Source organism: Ahaetulla prasina, chromosome 13 (assembly GCF_028640845.1).
Source record: "Ahaetulla prasina isolate Xishuangbanna chromosome 13, ASM2864084v1, whole genome shotgun sequence".
NCBI lineage: Eukaryota > Metazoa > Chordata > Lepidosauria > Squamata > Colubridae > Ahaetulla > Ahaetulla prasina.
In genome coordinates, this window is record NC_080551.1 from 15,131,270 (window position 1) to 15,150,358 (window position 19,089).

Below are 19,089 nucleotides of genomic sequence, written 5' to 3' on the forward strand. Positions count from 1 at the left end.
TCAAAATTCCGCCCAAAGACATACTGTGGAATTTTTGACCCCTGACACAATGGCTAGTGCTTCTTTGTCTAATTGGCTGTAGTTCCTCTCTGGGGAGGACATCGTTCTAGAGTAGAAAAGCTATAGGGGCTTCTGTGCCGTTTGGAAGTCTATGGCTGAGTACAGCCCCACCCCATAAGGGAGGCATAAACCAGCACTAGGGGTAATGAGTCGTGATATTGGATGAGCAGGCTATCACTTGAGAGCAGGTTCTTTACTGCTTCAAAAGCCCTATTTTCTGACTTTCCCCAAGACCAAACAGTATTTTTCCTAAGAGCCTATGCAGCGGTTCCATAGCAGTTGCTTTGTTCTTTAAAAGACCGCGTAAAATTAACCAATCCAGGAATGCCTGCAGCTCTGCTTTGTTTTTGGGCGCTGGAGCCTTCCTAATTGCCTTAACCTTGCTCTCAGTAGGGTGAATTCCTTTCTTGTCTATCCGTAGCCCAAGAAATCGGATTCGACCCCTATCTGGCATTTGTTTGTCTTGACTTTTAATCCGGCTGTCGGAAAATGCTCAAGACCTTTCTTAACCGCTCCCCAATTCCTCCATGTTTTCCCTGAAATTAGGACATCATCAGTAGGGAACTACCCTGGGAGCCCTGCAGTAGTCGTTCCATCAGGTTTTGGAACAGCCCTGGTGCCACACTGACCCCAAATTGCAATCGGGTGCACTTGAAGGCCCCCCTGTGCGTCACAATCGTTTGGGCTTCGGCTGTGCGGGCGTCTACCTGCAGGTGTTGGTAGGCCTGGGCCCAGGCTTACCTTGCAAAGACTTGCCCTTGCCCCAAAGAGTGCAATAAGTGTTGCACCACGGAACCGGTACGCGCTTTTCTGTAAGGCTTTGTTAAGCGTCGCCTTGTAGTCAGCGCAAATTCTAATTGACCCGTCCGGCTTTATTGGGGTGACGATTGGCGTCTCCCACTTTGCGTGATCGACTGGCACCAAAATCCCCTGATTAATGAGCTTATCCAGCTCCTTATCGATTTTTGGTTTTAGGGCAAAAGGGACTCTCCTCGCCTTAAGCCTAATGGGGGCTACCTGGGGGTCTAAGTTGAAGGAAATAGGGGTCCCCTTGTACTTGCCCAGGCAGTCCTTGAAGACATCTTCGAACTCGTTAAAGAGAATGTCTTTCAGGTTACAGTCACTTCTGTAGATGCCAGTCACTCCCATGCCCAGGGCACGAAACCAGTCTAGTCCCAACAGACTGGGCAGAGTTCCTTCGACGATCGTGATGGGCAGGGTCTTTTTATGTGGACCGTACTCGACTCGGACGGAGGTGGTCCCTCGAACAGGGATGCGATTCCCCTGGTAGTCGTGCACTCGTAGCCGTTGTGCTTGCAGGTGGCGCTTCGCGACGGATGGCAGCGACTTCGCCAAAGTGTCCCAGGACATGATGGTGATCGCTGATCCCGTGTCTACTTCAAGCCGGCACCGTACTCCCTCTATTTTGGCTTGGTGAAGATCTTCTTCTCCACTTTGGTGGCGGCCTATGACCACAGTTGTTTGGTTGGAATCGCGCCTTTTTGTTTGAGCCAATCGCGGGCCGCCTTGCCGATTCCGCGCTCTGATTGGCGATTTGAATTTTCGGCGGGAAGGTTGGGCCGCTCGACAAACTTGAGCTAGGTGCCCTTTCTTCCACACCGCCCGACATGTCGCGTCTTTAAACTTGCAGCGTTGGCGCTGGTGTTGACCCCCGCAGCTTCCGCATTCGTCTCGGTCCCCTTTTTCGCGTTTCTCAGTGCGGCAGACCCCTTCCTCGTCTTCACCGTCGGATTCGGTCTGAACCTCCTCCTGGTGCACCGGAGTTGCCTTTGCGCTCGCCTTTTGTGGGACCGGCTTCTGCAGTGTCTCTGCCGCTTGGGTGGACATTTCATGTGCTCTGGCTTCGTCCAGAGCGTTGGCCAGTGTGAGGTTGCTCTTTGCTAGCAGCCGTCGTCGCAAACGGATGTCTTTGACCCCTCGGATGAGTTGCTCGAGAAGCACCTCGTCTAGGTCGCGGTATCCGCAGTCCTTGGACGCTTTCCTTAGGGCGGCCATGTAGTCACTGATGGATTCGCCCTCCATCTGCCTTCGCTCTCCGAATTCAAACCGCCGCACGTATTTGGACGGCGTTGGTGCGAAGTGATTTTTAAGCAAAGTCTGCAAAGTTGGCCATGACACCGACTGCAACGGTGTTGGCTCTGCCAGGGCTTCCGCGATATCGATGACCTCCGGACCACAGTGGCTTAGGAAATAAGCCCTCTTTCGGTTATCTGGAACTCCATGCAGTTCGTTGGCTTCTAGAAAGCTTTCGAAACGGGTCATATACGTTCCCCATTTCTCTTTAGCCGGGTCAAACGGTGCGGGCGGAGTGTAACTAGCCATCTCCGCTTTTCTGCCCTGGGTTTGCTGGGTTCGGGTCTATTGTGCTTCAGCTCGGTTCTGGTTCTCCTCAGCCTCGAGATCCCACCTTCGTCGCCAATGTTAAGTTCTGGAAGTGACGAGGCTGGAGACCAGGGTAGTGACAACAGCTCTTTAATATAGGGTGAACCCAGCAACAGGCTGGGGGAAAAACCTCTCCTTTTATACAGTTCTGCTGGAGGCTTCGACCAATCAGCAACGTGCTGATTTCCCGCTCAAATATTTAAAGGTACAAACATGAATACATAACAACATCCTTCCTGATTATGCAAGAAAATCACAGTATTTCCATTTCAAGGTCTCCAGTGAATGAACAGAACAAGGAAAGCCATCAAGCTACTCAGAGGGTGGAAGTGTGTTAATTACGACACTATCATCTATAAAAGAAGCCCTGGGATTTTATTAGTAATGTCCTTACAACGGCATTGTGTTCTTGAAATAGCAGTAACCTTAATTTGAGTAAATGGATTGAGACTTGCAGGATGTAAAAATAAAACAAACGTGACCTACCATCCCAGTCCAACTAACTTGGAAGCAAATTTGAGCTATAATACTGAACATGCAGATTAAGGAATAAAATGTACTGAATCTTTGGAAGTGATTCCTGGATAACCTGAATAAAGACGTCCCAGTTAATAACAATAGCTACAAATTTTATATTTTAAATCTGTAGCCATTCTTATTAACTGGGACGTCTTTATTCAGGTTATCCAGGAATGCTTCCCAAGATATGTACGTATATATGTATATACCCTTATTTACGTGTGTGTGTGTATGTGGTATTAGGTGATATTACAGAACTCCTGACCTTAGCCTTTTTCAATGGATTCTGCCCCAAGGGAGATAAATGTGTTAAGGTTATATATGATAAATTGTTTATAATGTACTGTATAAACAATTCATTTATAGTTCATTCATTTATTTATAAACAATTTATTATATATAATAATAGTTCCAACTTCTACCCTCAAAATGATGCTATAGGGCACTGCACACCAGAACAACTAGACACAAGGACAGTTTCCCCCGCCCCCTTGCCATCACTCTGCTAAGCAACTAATTCCCACAACACTGTCAAACAAAGGTTGCATTACTATTCTTCTCATCTTTCCTATTACCCATCTCCTTATCTTGTTTTGACCGTAACTTTGTTGCTTCTATCTCTACGATTTATATTGTTTTATTTAGTTTTCTAGTATGATCTATGTTGATTGCTTATTTAGTCCCCTATGACTATCACTAACTGTTGTATCTTATGATTTATGATGACTATTATCACTTATAGCTTTTATGTACACTGAGAGCTTATGCACTGAAGACTAATTCCTTGTATCTCCAATCATACTTGGCCAATAAAGAATCCTATCCTGTCCTGTCCTATCTCTATTTCTATTCAGTATTCTATTTAGGCAGTATTCTATTCTCTGCTGTATTCTTCTCTACATTCCATTCTATTCCTATTTAGCTGCTGATCCAGTTCTACAGAGGAATTATTGAGTCTGTCATCTGCACCTCTATAACTGTCTGGCTTGGTTCTGCAACCCAACAAGACAGACACAGACTTCAGAGGATCATTAGAACTGCAGAAAAAACAATGGCTACCAACCTGCCTTCCATTGAAGACCTGTATGCTACACGAGTCAAAAAGAGGGCTGTAGAAATATTTACAGGCCCCTCGCATCCTGGACATAAACTGTTTCAACTCCTACCCTCAAAACGACGCTATAGGACACTGCACACCAGAACAACTAGACACAAGAACAGTTTTTTCCCGAACACCAAATAATTCCCTCAACACTGTCAAACTATTTACTAAGTCTGCACTACTATTAATCTTCTCATTGTTCCCATCACCCATCTCCTCCCACTTATGACTGTATGACTGTAACTTTGTTACTTGTATCCTTATGTTATATATAGTTTCCTGAATTGCTTGTTTGTACCCTATGATTATCATTAAGTGTTGTACCCTTACAATTCTTGACAAATGTATCTTGTCTTTTATGTACTCCAAGAGCATATGCACAAAGATACATTCCTTGTGTGTCCAATCACACTTGGCCAATTAAAAATTCTCTTCTCTTCTCTTCTCTTCTCTTCTCTTCTCTTCTCTTCTCTTCTCTTCTCTTCTCTTCTCTTCTCTTCTCTTCTCTTCTCTTCTCTTCTCTTCTCTTCTCTTCTCTATTCTATTTCTATTTCTATTTTTATTCAGTATTCTATTCTATGCAGTACTCTACCCTACCCTACCTATTCTACTCATGTTTTGCTTAAGGCTGAGGTCAGGACTTTTGTAACGCCAAATAAATCTTCTCAGAAGCAACCTTCCCTCCCTTGGACAAAGTGGGGACTTCTCTCGTGTCAGTCTGCATAGAGCAATTTGAGACACGAATCAAGGCAAGGTCGTCTGAATAGGACCAGCTAACCGGCCGGCTGCCTGCACGTGCCAAAAGCCGGATGAACCAGGGACAGGAGTGTTCTAAAGCAGCAGCAGCAGCAGTTTTAACTGCGCCTGCCCAGGGGGCAGTAGTAAGTCGCGGGAAGACTCTATGGTTAATACGGAGAAGGGACGAAAAGCGGTGGAGAACGGGCAGGCGCAGAAGGGGTGAGACGGAGGAGGAGGAGTAAAAAAAACAAAAAAAACCCAGCCCCTCTTCTGATTGGTCGGTTGGTCTTTTTTTTTTCCCCCACCTCCCTCTCTCTTCTTCCTCTCCCTTCCGGCGGCACAATGTAAAACGCTCCTCTTTCGCGCGGCCCAGCCGTGGGAAACGGAGCGGGCCATGACCCGGAAGTGAACCCTCGACTCGATTGGGAGGAGGGAAAGGTAGTCCCGGGAAGAAGACGAGGACGAAGGGAGGCCCGGCCTTGCTCCAAAGCCGCCGGCTCGCCTCCTTCCCCGCTTCCGTCTCGGGACTGCCCCTTGCAGCCGCCTGGAGGACGAGGGACGCGGGTGGAAGGAACCGCCTGACTATCCGGGCCTGCTTTTCTCTCGAGGCCTTCTCGCTCTGGAGCCCCCCCCCGCCCCCATTTCCTCGAGGCCGCCTTGAACGTGAAGAAGGCCTCAGGCTGGCTTAAGGGAGCGGGGGGCCGTTTTGGCAGGGTAGGCCTTTCCCTTTGTGGGACTGCTTGGGTGGGGGTCCCCTTAAGTTTAGGGGGGATAAAGCCAGAAGGAGGGGCTCTGGAAGGCCTCAGGCTGGTTTAAGGGTGCCGGGGTCGTTTTGGCAGGGTAGGCCTTTCCCTTTGTGGGACTGCTTGGGTGGGGGTCCCCTTAAGTTTAGGGGGGATAAAGCTAGAGGGAGGGGCTCTGGAAGGCCTCAGGCTGGCTTAAGGGAGCCGGGGGCCGTTTTGGCAGGGTAGGCCTTTCCCTTTGTGGTACTGCTTGGGTAGGGGTCTCTTTAACTTTAGAGGTTGGGGGGGGATAAAGCCAGAAGGAGGGGCTCTAGCAGAGGCTGGGAGGGTGAGTTTCAAACCAGGCAGGTTGGAGTCCCAAGCAATAGAAGCCTTCGGGGATTAAAGAGAACGAGGAAGTGGTTGTGGAGGGGTATTTGGTGGGTGATTTGAGAAGGGTTTCGTTCAGGAAGGGAATAAAATCTTGGGGTAGGGGCTGCCATAATTTCATTTTTTTTTTTAAAAAAGCCCCATAAAGGTGCTGTGTTTTCCTTAGAAGAGAATTATAGAGTTGCTCTCTCCATAAGCCAGGAAGGATCTTTGGCATCTTCCATGTTGGTTTAGGTGGGGTAAAGTCCGTAGAGATCATGCCAGGTTTAGGTACCTGGGATAGGTGACAGTTTAGGAGAGAAGGCTTCACGGTGGATAAAAAGAGAGGCTGAATGTCCAGCGGCTAAGAGTCACCCCTGGAAACCATCCTTATTTGGGGCTTATTAGGAAAAAAAATTGAGGATGGACTTCGTTTCTTGGCGCCCGTTCAGTTGTTCCTAGAAGCCATGGACTTCTTGGGTGTGAATTTTTAAGTGTATAATAATTCGGCAAGTGGATGAAAACGGGTCGCCTCCGATCTGTGTCGCTTGAAGTGAGAAACGCTTCCTCCGGGGATCATCTCTCGAGTCCTTTTCCCCGTCTCTTCTCGGCACGGTTTTCCATCCAGCATCTCTGATGCCAGAACAAGGCCCCAGAATGAACGGTTTCTCTCTAGGCGAGCTATGTTGGCTCTTCTGCTGCCCGCCTTGCCCCAGTCGCATAGCGGCCAAACTGGCTTTTTTGCCCCCGGAACCCACCTACACTGTGATGCAACTAGAACAGCAAGAAAGCGCAGCTACGGTGGGGACGCCGACCAGCAGCTGTAGCCTCCATTTGACTGAACGGGCCGACTGGCAGTATTCCCAACGAGAACTGGATGCCGTTGAAGTCTTCTTTTCGCGCACAGCCCGGGATAATCGGCTGGGGTGTATGTTTGTCCGCTGTGCTCCTTCTAGCCGGTATACCCTGCTTTTCTCTCACGGCAATGCTGTTGACCTGGGCCAGATGTGCAGCTTCTATATTGGCCTTGGCTCCCGCATCAACTGTAATGTCTTCTCCTATGATTACTCGGGTTATGGAGTCAGCACTGGTAAACCATCGGAAAAAAATCTCTATGCAGACATCGATGCAGCATGGCAGGCTTTAAGAACAAGGTAAATTGCAAGATGAGCCAAAAAAAATACCTGAGGAAACGGTGGCGGGTAGTTTTGATCTCATTTTTGGGGCGCTATCCTGTTTGGAGCAAAATGATGGCGAAAGTTGTCACTGATGCAACTGTGTTGACTATTGTATTCTTTGTTTGTTTGCAGTGCTGACTTTGTTGCAGTCCCAAATGTTCAGCTACTGTCAGCCCTTGCATGTAAGAGACCTTTGTGCTTCTTAAATAGAAAGCTGCTTACTGCCAATGCTGCACAACAAATCCTTCTTAAAACAGTTGATTTTTTTTTTTTAAATACAAAATCGCAGTCTCTGATTGAACTGAAAATGGGAGGTTGCTACCAGGGACTCACAAGCCTTTAATTGTACGTCAGGTAACAAAAAAAGACAACAGTGATATTTTGTAATTCATCTCTTTACCGTGAGATTTGGTTTTCTGCATTCTCGGACAACACAACAATATCATGGTGACAGTCAAAATACAGCTGTGGTTGTATTGTACTAACTAGGTAGCATCAAACCTATTATGTTAGACTGCTTAACCAGGTGAGGAGGGTCACATAAAAATCCTTCCCTCACCAAGATAGATAGATAAGTTCAAAGTTCTTTTTCCACAACCAGTAAAAATCAGGAAGTGTAGCATTTGTTGGCTTTTAGGGCTTTGGCTTTATGAAAGAACATGTTACCTGGAAACTCTGAAATTCAGGAAGTTGAGGTAGCATATTTTAATCTTTGGCAGATTGTTGCTGGTATAATATATGTGTTTCAAAGAAGATTGATAGCAAATGTGCTTTGGATTGAGCAGTTTAATTTGAGTATATCAGTTTAGTGTCTGGCTTGAAATTAATATTGAATAATTGCAGTCTTGAAGACAGATGTTAGGAGATTGTTCAAGTTCAAACTGGCCAATGAGAGCAATCAACTTTGAAGTTGAAGTCTTTTATATTTTCTTCCAGCTCCTCAATCTATTACTCCTGCTCTCAATGAAGAACTGTTGCTAAACAAACGATTTGTAAGTCAAGGACCACCTGTATTGAATACTTATGCCCAAGCTTACATAGGATATTATGCTCTATGAATATTAATCTCTCAGTTTGGGATATATAGATGAGATCTAGTTACTATTGTTGCCATTCATGCAGTCAGCTGGAGTTGAGCTCAATTCAAATATTTTTTTATTTTTACTGTCTCCTATTTTGAAATGAACAACAGAATAACAAGAGTTGGAAGGGACCTTGGAGGTCTTCTAGTCCAATTCCTGCTCAAGCAGGAAACCCTACACCAGGGGTGTCCAAACTTGGCCCCTTGAAGAGTGGTGGACTTCAATTCCCAGAATTTCCCAGCCAGCATGAGCTATAAATATGAGCAAGTTGCTGGCTGGGGAATTCTGGGAGCTGAAGTCCACCACTCTTCAAGGGGCCAAGTTTGGACATCCCTGCCCTACACCATTTCAGACAAGTCAGTTGAGATCAGAGGGTGAAAGTCCTTCATCATAAGGAAATTGAGGTGGGATTTTCCCCCAACCCTTCCTTCACACAGACTCCTTTATCTTGAAGAGAAAGCGAGTTCCTTTCATTTTGCATCTTGTGTATTTTTATAATTTCTGTAATCTTAAGTAAGAGGAACTATCTAAATCTGTTTGGAACATGGTGACTCCCTTTCCAACTGTGATGAATTCACGCATAATTAGCTCTTAATGTTTTATTCTTTGTGCAATATTGGACAAGTTTATTTTTTCTAAACCAGAAAGGTGCATGCTGTGTGCTCACCATAGAATAATCACAGGTTATTAGTCATAGTCCTCTTTAATAAAAGGACTGGGCATATTCAGTCAGAGAACTGAGATACAATGAGCTGGCATAATTTTTGTTGGGCAGAGCTTTCTGTTTTAATTGCAAAGTAATATTCAGCAACTGATAATAAAGAAAAGTAATTGTTCAGAGGTCTGATCAAGGTTGGAGCTCCTTATTATGAGCTGAGAAAGATTAATTTCTTTCTTTCTCAGTTGCTTTCATTTCAACAGAATTTCTAAAAAGCGAAATAGAGAATCAGAGCAATGCTGCTTGATGTATGTACTTAACCATTGGTTTATTTCCCAGTTGGATTTAAATGATATGTGAAGCTGTGATATAACTCAATTGTCTTGAAATAAATAATTCCTAGTGTGATTAAGTCAGCAATGTTTTTCCTATGGTCAAGCTTTGATTTATTGCTTAGATTTGCATCCAGTCTTTGGACAGTGATTCAAGTCAAGATACTAGTTTCCAGATTCGCTCTATGAGGCAAAAATACATTGAGTCAGCCATACTTTTAAAACTTTGTTTTACTAAGATGACCCCTTTTAATTTTTTGCTTTTATGTGAAAATATTAATTAATTTAGCATGTGTTAAAAGATGAGAGTCTGGGTTTCAAAAAACATCAGCAACTTAAAAATACTTTTCCTGCAAGTCAGTAACCAACTTTCTGATATAAACTTATGTGGTGAACTTCAACTAACATTTGGCTTTTATACCTTCGGCTGCATTATTTTGCTGTTCGCCATGTTTTATAAACAATACCAGTTGGTTTTGCACGCACACTAATCCACAATGAGAAAAAAAAAGATAACAGTGTGAGAATCTACTCTATTCAACAACAGGCTTAAAAATCCTTATTGGTTGTTATGTGCATATGCATTGCATAAGCACCAAAGTTATCACATGTTAGGTCTACACCCCACTGGTGCTCTAGGAAGCTCACATTGGGTGTCTCCATTTTAGCTCCAAAAAAGAGCCTTTGAGGTAGATTTAGTGGAGAGAGTAACTTATCCAAAGTCACTTAAGTCAGTGATGGCTAACCTTTTCCGGACCGAGTGCCCAAAGCGTGTGCGCGTGCCCGAACCCCCAAAATGTAATGCGCACAGGGCCACTGTGCATGCGCGCTGCCCGCACACATGCACACATGACCCCCTGCATGCGTCCTGTCCCCCACGCATGTGCATGACCCCCACACATGTGCCCCATGCACAATTCCTGCGCATGAGAGACCCAAAGGTCAGCTGGCCGATGGGAGGCGTGCCAGCAGAGCTGACCAGGGGTGACAGCTCGCGTACCATCAGAGAGGGCACTGCGTGCCACCTGTGGCACGCATGCCATAGGTTCGCCATCATGGCACCAAGTGGATTTGCCTAGATGAAGATGGGTTTGGATCCCACTCCAAAACAGCACTATTTGTTATATAGTTGGTTTTTTTTAAGTGGTCTGATTTCCTGGAGCTATTTTTACTCATCACAGGTGGGTGCTTATTTATAAGACAACTTCCTGTTAATAGAGATGCCTGTATAGTATTCAGATTGGAGGGGGGGAAGCTTGTATCCTGTTCCAGAAAACCTGGAGGAGAACTTCCTCTGATGGGTATCTATTGCAGAATTGTTTGCCAAAGCTTGAGTTTGAACAGATATTGTGTATCGCTCCAATTAAAAAAAAACCGATAAAGAAATGTAGCTTTCTTCTGAATTATTAATCGTTTGGTCAGTGAAGGGAATCCTTAAGTGGCTTCCTGCTTGTGATAAACAATCCTTGAGATTTCTAATATTTCCTTTGCTGAAGGACATCTTCAATTAATTGCAAGTAATTAAAACGTGCGTACAAAAGTTAGTTTTTCTGAACAAACCAGAATGGTAAAAATACACCGTGCAAGTGTTAATGGTTGGAACTCGAAAACCCAGTCTTTGAGTTTAATCTTATCCATTGCAAAATTTTACGCCATGCTTTGCAAAGAATTTCCTTATGTTGAAGAAGTCCAGAAGGCCCGGGTACCAATGTTAGCAGTTGGTATAAGAAGCGGCAGTTGCATTTAGCTCTGTCCACCTTTTTCAATAGAAAAGTAACTCGGGAATTCAGAGAATAAGAGGCAACTAGCTTTGAGTAACAGTTTGCACAAAACACTATATTGGAAAGTAATGCCAATGTAATATTTGTTCTCATACTAATGTTCCAGATTGGAGGGGGGGAAGCTTGTATCCTGTTCCAGAAAACCTGGAGGAGAACTTCCTCTGATGGGTATCTATTGCAGAATTGTTTGCCAAAGCTTGAGTTTGAACAGATATTGTGTATCGCTCCAATTAAAAAAAACCCGATAAAGAAATGTAGCTTTCTTCTGAATTATTAATCGTTTGGTCAGTGAAGGGAATCCTTAAGTGGCTTCCTGCTTGTGATAAACAATCCTTGAGATTTCTAATATTTCCTTTGCTGAAGGACATCTTCAATTAATTGCAAGTAATTAAAACGTGCGTACAAAAGTTAGTTTTTCTGAACAAACCAGAATGGTAAAAACACACCGTGCAAGTGTTAATGGTTGGAACTCGAAAACCCAGTCTTTGAGTTTAATCTTATCCATTGCAAAATTTTACGCCATGCTTTGCAAAGAATTTCCTTATGTTGAAGAAGTCCAGTAGGCCCGGGTACCAATGTTAGCAGTTGGTATAAGAAGTGGCAGTTGCATTTAGCTCTGTCCACCTTTTTCTATAGAAAAATAACTTGGGAATTCAGAGAATAAGAGGCAAGTAGCTTCGAGTAACAGTTTGCACAAAACACTATATTGGAAAGTAATGCCAATGTAATATTTGTTCTCATACTAATGTTCCAGATTGAGGGGGGTGGGGCGGGAGGGTAACACTATCCCAGAGCCGTATTTGCAAAAGGACAGATAGAGCAAGTCCCAATGGGTTTTTATTTAAGCTGCCTTGGAATCTTTCTGAAATTAAAAAGGTAGCATGGTAGTAAAAATCCTAATTTGTGTGCTGTTCAGAAAAGGAGGGGGTAATGGGAACATGGACATGTTGGTTCAGTGGCTAAGACGCTGAGCTTGTTGATTAGAAAGGTCGACGGTTCGAATCCCTAGCACCACGTAATGGAGTGAGCTCCCGTTACTTGTACCAGTTTCTGCCAACCTAGCAGTTCGAAAGCACGTAAAAATGCAAGTAGAAAAATAGGGACCAACTCTGGTGGGAACGTAACAGCGTTCCAAGAGCCTTTGGCATGCCAGCCATATGACCATGGAGACGTCTTCGGACAGTGCTGGCTCTCCAGCTTTGAAACGGAGATGAGCACCGCCCCCTAGAGTTGGGAACGACTAGGACATATGTGCGAGGGGAACCTTTATCTTTTAATGGGAACAGGAATAGCAATAGCACTTAGACTTACATACTGCTTCACAGGGCTTCACAGCCCTCTCTAAGCAGTTCACAGTCAGCCTCTTGCCTCCAACAACCTGGTTCCTCATTTTACCCACTTTGGAAGGATAGAAGGCTGAGTCAGCCTTGAGCCTGTGAGACTCAAACTGCTGGCAGTCAGCAAGATGAGCCTGTAGTTCTGCATTCTAACCACTGCACCACTATGGCTCCTGTGTCATTTATTTGGGTACAATTTTTGGGGGTAGGGGGACTTTTTAAGGATTTCATATTCTTAACAGTATTTCTGTAAGTTAGAGAAGATCACCCCAATATTGTGGGAGAAGGATCTCATTTTGGGGGGAATAGTAGCTTGCAAGGCAGTATCAACCCAGTGCTGTTTATGTGCAAAATTGCTGTTGAAGCACCAATCTGGTTCCTTCTCTAGCTTAATAGCTATGTTTTTATATATGCAACTACCCTCAGCCTCAGCCTCCCCCCAACAAAGAAAACTCACAAAAGGCTGATTATTAGAGAACAATAGGCAAAGAGTTGGATGCTTGTTTATCGAATCCTAAACTGTAAAAGAAAAGGAGAAAAAAAACTTTGAAATCCTTTCTCGGCATTTTTTGTGTGTCAGAATATACAAGTAGTTCTATCATAACAAATTGGCTCTCATAGCAGCGTGGATACTTGTTTACAGTTTATACTTTGTTTATTTTATATTTTGTTTATTTTATTTTGTTGCAGATCTGTCTCCCCCCTTCTTTTACAGAGATTTTTTTTTTTAATAGCAATGCCGTTGTGGTCTTTAACTCAGGCCGTGTTTAAATTGGTTTGGGAAAAGCTGGACCTGTCATTTCTGGTGTACCTTGGTTCATCTATGTGGACACTGTGTTTTCATTTCAGAATGCAAGTACGCTGTCAGCCAGTCTCAAAATGTACTAAACTTTACCTTTTCAACCCTGTATCTTTCCACTGTGTCCATCTTTTCTACTCCCTTCCTCCAAGCATGCCTTTGGCATCCTGTTGTTTTAGGGATTTTTGTAAGGGATGATCTGTCCAGGACCAGCTTGCTCATAAATTTTATTCTGCATGTTCCACAAAGTCACATCATTTTCTGTTTTCTTAGAGACATTTCCCCCCTCCCTTTTTCTTTCAAAGAAAATATTTTTAAGAGCTGAGTCCACAACTTGCCTTTAAAATGCATGGGGCTCTCTAAAGCCAGAGTCCTAGGGACTTGGCTCAGACAGCCTAAAATTTATATGTACTGCAGGACAAATATGTTCAAGTAAGGCTTTAAATATCTCTATGTCATTGTCTATGCATACACCAAAATCAACCATGCCATAGTCATATAGACTTTATGATGAATGCCGAAGTGTCTTCATACCAGCCATTTGAAATAAGCAGGTTTTCCCACTTTACAAACAGCGAAACTGAGGCAGAAATAAATTATCGTTCAGATCCACGTAGTGCCTTAGTAAAGAAGTCAGAACAGTGCTTCATGCCTAGTCCTGGAGAAGCCTGGTGTGGTAGATATTTGATCAAATAATGTATAATAATTAATTGCCTCATTCATTCATGTTTCCATAGCTTCCCTTCTTCGCCCCATCCTCTCCTAACATCTTCCTGCCACCTGCATGGGGAACTTGGCATTGGCTATCTGAAATATTGATATCTAGCTGAAATAGTATTTATTAAGAAAATGTATTACATGCTAGGAATGTAGCAACACGGGAAACATATTTCTCTATATAGTATATATAGTGGTAGTTACTGTCCAGATATACAGAATTAAGGCCAGAATGATAATTTGATAAATTTGTCCTTTTCGTCTTTCCTCATATATTTCCCATTATCATACTCCAAGTGTAATTCATGTGTTGCATATGAGCTACAGTATATATAAAGCCAGATCAGTAATATATATTCCCAGAACTGGACAGAACTACCCCAGGATTTGACACTATACTATATATTATATAGTATATACTATAGTATAGTATAGTATAGTATACTATACTATATATACTGTACTATACTATATATTAGTATATATAGTATATAGTATAGTATATATCTTATATCTTTAAAAAAGTTTTTCTAAAAATCTTATACCTAAAACAATTGGGTTAAAAAAAATGAATAAATGACTTTTTTTAAAAAAAATATCTGATCTCCTTTGCTTTTCCCTTGCAGGTACGGTGTCAGTCCTGAAAACATCATTCTCTATGGGCAGAGTATTGGAACAGTTCCCACGGTAGACCTGGCATCTCGGTACGAGTGTGCAGCTGTAATCCTTCATTCACCTTTGATGTCCGGATTGAGGGTAGCTTTCCCTGACACCAGAAAAACGTATTGCTTTGATGCTTTTCCAAGGTATGTGCAGAGTTCCATCGGTGGGAAGCATCATTCATTAAATAACAGTTCAATTCCATATGTAGCCTTAAAGAAAAAACTTATAAGTAGTTGTAAATTGTGAAAAGGGGTAATAAATAATCTGGGGTCTCTATTCTCTAACCGAATAGCAGCACAGCAGAGCTGAGCAGCATTTGAGAGGGAAAATAGCTAAATTCCGTTGTCTCTGAAGTAAATCTGATCTTTGGGGTGATTACCTAGAGGTTGGAGCAAAGTGTGAACTACTTGGTTGTGAAATGGGTCTTGTTCGCTGCAAATAGGTAAAGCTGATTAGCAAGTAAGCACAAACTCTGCTTTGTTCTTTCTGGTTGAAAGGTTTGAAAATGCCATTTAAAAAGTTTTCATAGAATTGGTAGTACAAACGTTGAATTAGTTGGGGGAAAAAAAATCAAAATTATAACTATACAGAAAATAAGAATTTCACAGCCAGCCAGGGCTGCCACCCAGCTCACTCGGCTCGCTCTCTTTTGGATTCTCAAGACTATCCTTCTTTTCAGCAAGAAAGATTATAGATACATTGGGATCCAACAGTTGTTTCTCACTGGAAAAGCCCATCTGACTGTCATAAGGAAGTCTCCTTCTGCCTACCTCCTATCTGCTAGTTTTTGCTGCTTTATCTCTGCCCGCCCACCAGGCCTTTACAGTAAAGCAAAATATTTTCCCCTGAAACATGCCAGACAGATCTCATTGAAGTACATGGAGAGCTTTGTTAATTCCTTGCAGGCAGCTTCTAGGGGAATGTCCTTTATCAGACGCTATCAACTACAGAGGGGCCCAAGTGCAAACATTTACGTAACATTTTCCAGTTCCTTTTACTTTTTTTATTTAGTCTGCATGCGATATCTATTGATGTCTTTTCATCCAAACACGGATAGCGGGGACATGTTCTCAGGCAGAAGGGAATTCTGATTCCCCCAGATGCTGCTGGATGTTGACACCAGTGATTATAACAAGTGTAGCCAAGGGTGGAGGATGCTGAGAGTAGCAGTTCAATAGTGGGAGATGCACAGATGTCCAAAAGTTTCTCAGGTACCAGAGCATCAATTGGGCTGCGCTGTCATCTAGTTCATCTAGGTCCTCAACCTTTCCAGCTAAGTGGCCCAGCACGCTTGGGGATGGGGTGGGGGGAGAGGAGTGGCAGGCTTTAGAATGGAATAGAATAGAGCTGGAAGGGACCTTGGAGGTCTTCTAGTCCAGCCCCCTGCTCAAGCAGGAGAACCTCTACTATTTGAGACAAGTGACTGTCTAGTTTCTTCTTAAAAACCTCCAGTGATGGCGCGCCCACGATTTCTGGAGGCAAGCTGTTCCACTGGTTAATTGTCCTTACTGTTTGGAAGTTTCTCCTTAATTCCAGGTTGCTTCTTTCTTTTGTTAGTTTCCAACCATTGTTTCTTCTCCTGCCCTCTGGTGCTTTGAAGAATGATTTGACAGCCCCCCCCTCCTCTCCTTTGTGGCAGCCCCTCAAATACTGGAATACGGCTATTATGTCCCCCCCCCAGTCCTTCTTTTCTCTAGACTAGCCAAACCCAAATCCTGCAGCCGTTCTTCATGTGTTTTAGTCTGCAGGCTTTTGATCGTCTTAGTTGCTCTTCTGTGAACTTTTTCCCAGGTCAGGACACACGTGCACAGCTCCATTTGTGCAAGTAGTGCGCGCACACGCCGTCCACTCGCACCAAAGGAGCTTCGCACGAGAGCGGAGGGTGTTTGTGCTCGCGCACGAAGCACCATTCACACAAATGGAGCCTGCCCTTTGGCTTGTATGAGCGGAGCTTGGCGCACGAGCACTTGCGCTTTTCTCCTGCGGCCCGATTTTCAAACAAGCCACAGCTTGGCAGTGGGTTGAGGGCCCCTGATCTAGTTGTTTGAGAAGGATCCAGTGCTTTTCTGAGCCATCTATTGCTACTGAACCTCTCCATAGAACGGATGGCTTCCTTTTTTTTAACGGAATTTAGGCCTCCTCCTTTAGAACCCTCAAAGTTCCTGAACAAAAGTTTCAAGAAACAAAAGTATGACTGAAGGTTGCATCCTCTTTAATAACGTTTTTACTTTTGTGCTTCTTTCCCCAGCATTGACAAGATTTCAAAAGTCACCTCTCCCGTTTTGGTGATTCACGGTACTGAAGACGAAGTCATAGATTTTTCCCACGGCTTGGCAATGTACGAGCGATGCCCGCGGGCCGTGGAGCCCCTTTGGGTGGAAGGAGCTGGCCATAATGACATAGAGCTCTATGCACAATATCTAGAACGACTAAAACAGTTCATATCTCACGAACTTCCTAATTCCTGAAGACACCTACAGTACTTGATATATATTTTTTTCCTTTGATTTTTTTTCCCTTTGGTTTTTTTTTTACCTCATTTAACTGTGAATAGAAGACTTTACCTGTTTTTGCACATGCATTAACTGGATTAACTGTCATAGCTTTATACTATGAAGAAAAGCCCTTTGGACAGGGCGGATCCAATCAAGTCTTGAACTGTCTCCTTTTTTATATCAGGAAGCTATTCTAATGGCCACTACTGTAACCCACACAACATTTTGTACTTTCCTTACACTAGAAAAGCTGGAGATGTAGAAGGACAATGGATAAACGTGAGGACACTATTTAATCTAAGTGCAGGATAATATTTCCACATTTTCCTGTCCTGCCCTTCAGGTAGTTCGTCTTAGATATCTGTATGTATAGGGATTTTCTTTCCTCCCGCCCCCCCCTCCCTCTTTTTAAAATCTTCCCATGATCTGGAATGCAAAGGATCTGGACCACAGTTTCAGTCTTAGAGCATTTCCCACATCTGTCACATTTTTAAACTGTGTTATTGTAACTGGAAAGGAATTTTGTGGTGATTTTTTTTTTCATTGTGTTTCTTAGGAGAGCATTTTGGGTGACTTTTTCCTTCCTGACTACAATATTGAATGAAAATTTCTGGAGAGTGCCCAGAGTTTGGGGCACTGAGGCAATTCTGGAGCAACATTTCAATTGTCTGTTTTTTGTTTTTGTTTTTTGCAAATTTACAAAATGACATACTTGGAAAGTTATAATAACTCAATGGATATGAATTCTTTTTTTAAAAAAAAACAAAAAACTGGAAGAGATGTACAAATTTACTAACCCCGTTCCTAAGATAATGTTCTCAATCTTAAATAAGAGCCAGCTTTGGCAGTTACTTGTGTGACTTGCATTCCTTCTAAAGGTTTTTTTCTTTAAAAAAAATAAATATTGTATATAAGTGGGTTTCCTTTAATGCATAACTCCTGGCAATTTATAAAATTTAAGTCTAGTTAACAAATTCTGGTTTGTATCTGAATATGTTTTGGTATAAGTTTTTATCCCTGCCTTGCTTTGCTATTAAAGGTTTTATAAGATTACCAGGACAACTAACAAATTGCACATTTGTGTTTTTTTTATGAATTTGTGTAACTCTTTCATTGAAACTGGCCCTTTTTTTGTTTGTTTGTTTGTTTAGGGGGAAAATTTTCTGACACTGGAATTGCACAGAATATGCAAAACACTCTTTAAATCATTACACTAAAAAGGCCTAAAGTTTTGTCCCCAAGTTGAACGGCCTTAAATGTACTGTAAGCCTTTGATTGTTGTACAAACAGATTGCAATTGATTATGGTTTGTGTATTTGTTGCCGGAACGCAACAACAGTGGTTGTAATGGAATAAAGGATGCATGGAATAGAGATTGCCAATTATTGTAATTGCTTTTTCCTCATCACTCTACTGTCATGGAGAATGCATAACCAAATATTTCTGTTGGTGTCGGCCAAAGGATAACAGAAGGGAGAGAAAAGCTTTCATTTCAGATATCGTTTTGTTGCAGTATGGAAGCATGGCGGCTTCATGACATTGCTGTTGGAATCCAATGGGGAAATTTAAATCGCTAATCCCTATTTTAGAATGCGGATCATTTTCTATTCTGCCCAGTGTTGGGTATTCTGGGTTGAGTTGTGTTTGATTTTACACAGAGCTTTATTCCAGTCTTAGTGCCATTCAAATGCTTTGGTTCTTTAAGGGACTAAAAATTCTGCCAAGTTGTTTCCTGTGTGGCTGTAGGTATTAACCCGTATATTATGTCTTGAAGGGACGCGGTGGCTCAGGGGCTAAGACAGCTGAGCTTGTCGATCGAAAGGTAGGCAGGTCGGCAGTTCGAATCCCTAGTGCTGCCGTGTAACGGGGTGAGCTCCCGTTACTAGTCCCAGTTTCTGCCAACCTAGCAGTTTCAAAAGCACGTAAAAATGCAAGTAGAAAAAATAGGGACCACCTTTGGTGGGAAGGTAACAGCGTTCCATGTGCCTTTGGTGTTGATTCATGCTGGCCACATGACCACGGAGACGTCTTCGGACAGCGCTGGCTCTTCGGCTTTGAAACAGAGATGAGCACCGCCCCCTAGAGTCGGGAATGACTAGCACATATGTGCGAGGGGAACCTTATTGTGTCTTGG

At 43.2% G+C, this 19,089-nt stretch overlaps 1 protein-coding gene and 1 long non-coding RNA gene across 2 annotated transcripts; both read left to right on the forward strand.

Annotated features, from left to right (window-relative positions):
- Positions 1-5,156: 5,156 nt before the first annotated feature.
- On the forward strand, positions 5,157-18,328 carry LOC131184830 (uncharacterized). The gene is made up of 2 exons (XR_009152037.1): positions 5,157-5,536; positions 17,512-18,328. It is a non-coding gene; the product is annotated as an uncharacterized LOC131184830 (long non-coding RNA).
- ABHD17C (abhydrolase domain containing 17C, depalmitoylase) lies at positions 5,924-18,328 on the forward strand. The gene is made up of 3 exons (XM_058156588.1): positions 5,924-7,067; positions 14,424-14,603; positions 16,709-18,328. The coding sequence occupies exons 1-3, from the start codon at positions 6,550-6,552 to the stop codon at positions 16,926-16,928; spliced, it is 918 nt and encodes a 305-aa protein (XP_058012571.1). The 5' UTR covers positions 5,924-6,549; the 3' UTR covers positions 16,929-18,328.
- Positions 18,329-19,089: the final 761 nt, after the last annotated feature.

Coding starts and splice junctions, on each gene's coding strand:
- ABHD17C (XM_058156588.1), top strand. CDS start 6,550: ATGCCAGAACAAGGCCCCAGAATGAACGGTTTCTCTCTAGGCGAGCTA. Junction 7,068..14,423: donor TGGCAGGCTTTAAGAACAAG/GTAAATTGCAAG, acceptor TTTCCCTTGCAG/GTACGGTGTCAGTCCTGAAA. Junction 14,604..16,708: donor TGCTTTGATGCTTTTCCAAG/GTATGTGCAGAG, acceptor TTCTTTCCCCAG/CATTGACAAGATTTCAAAAG.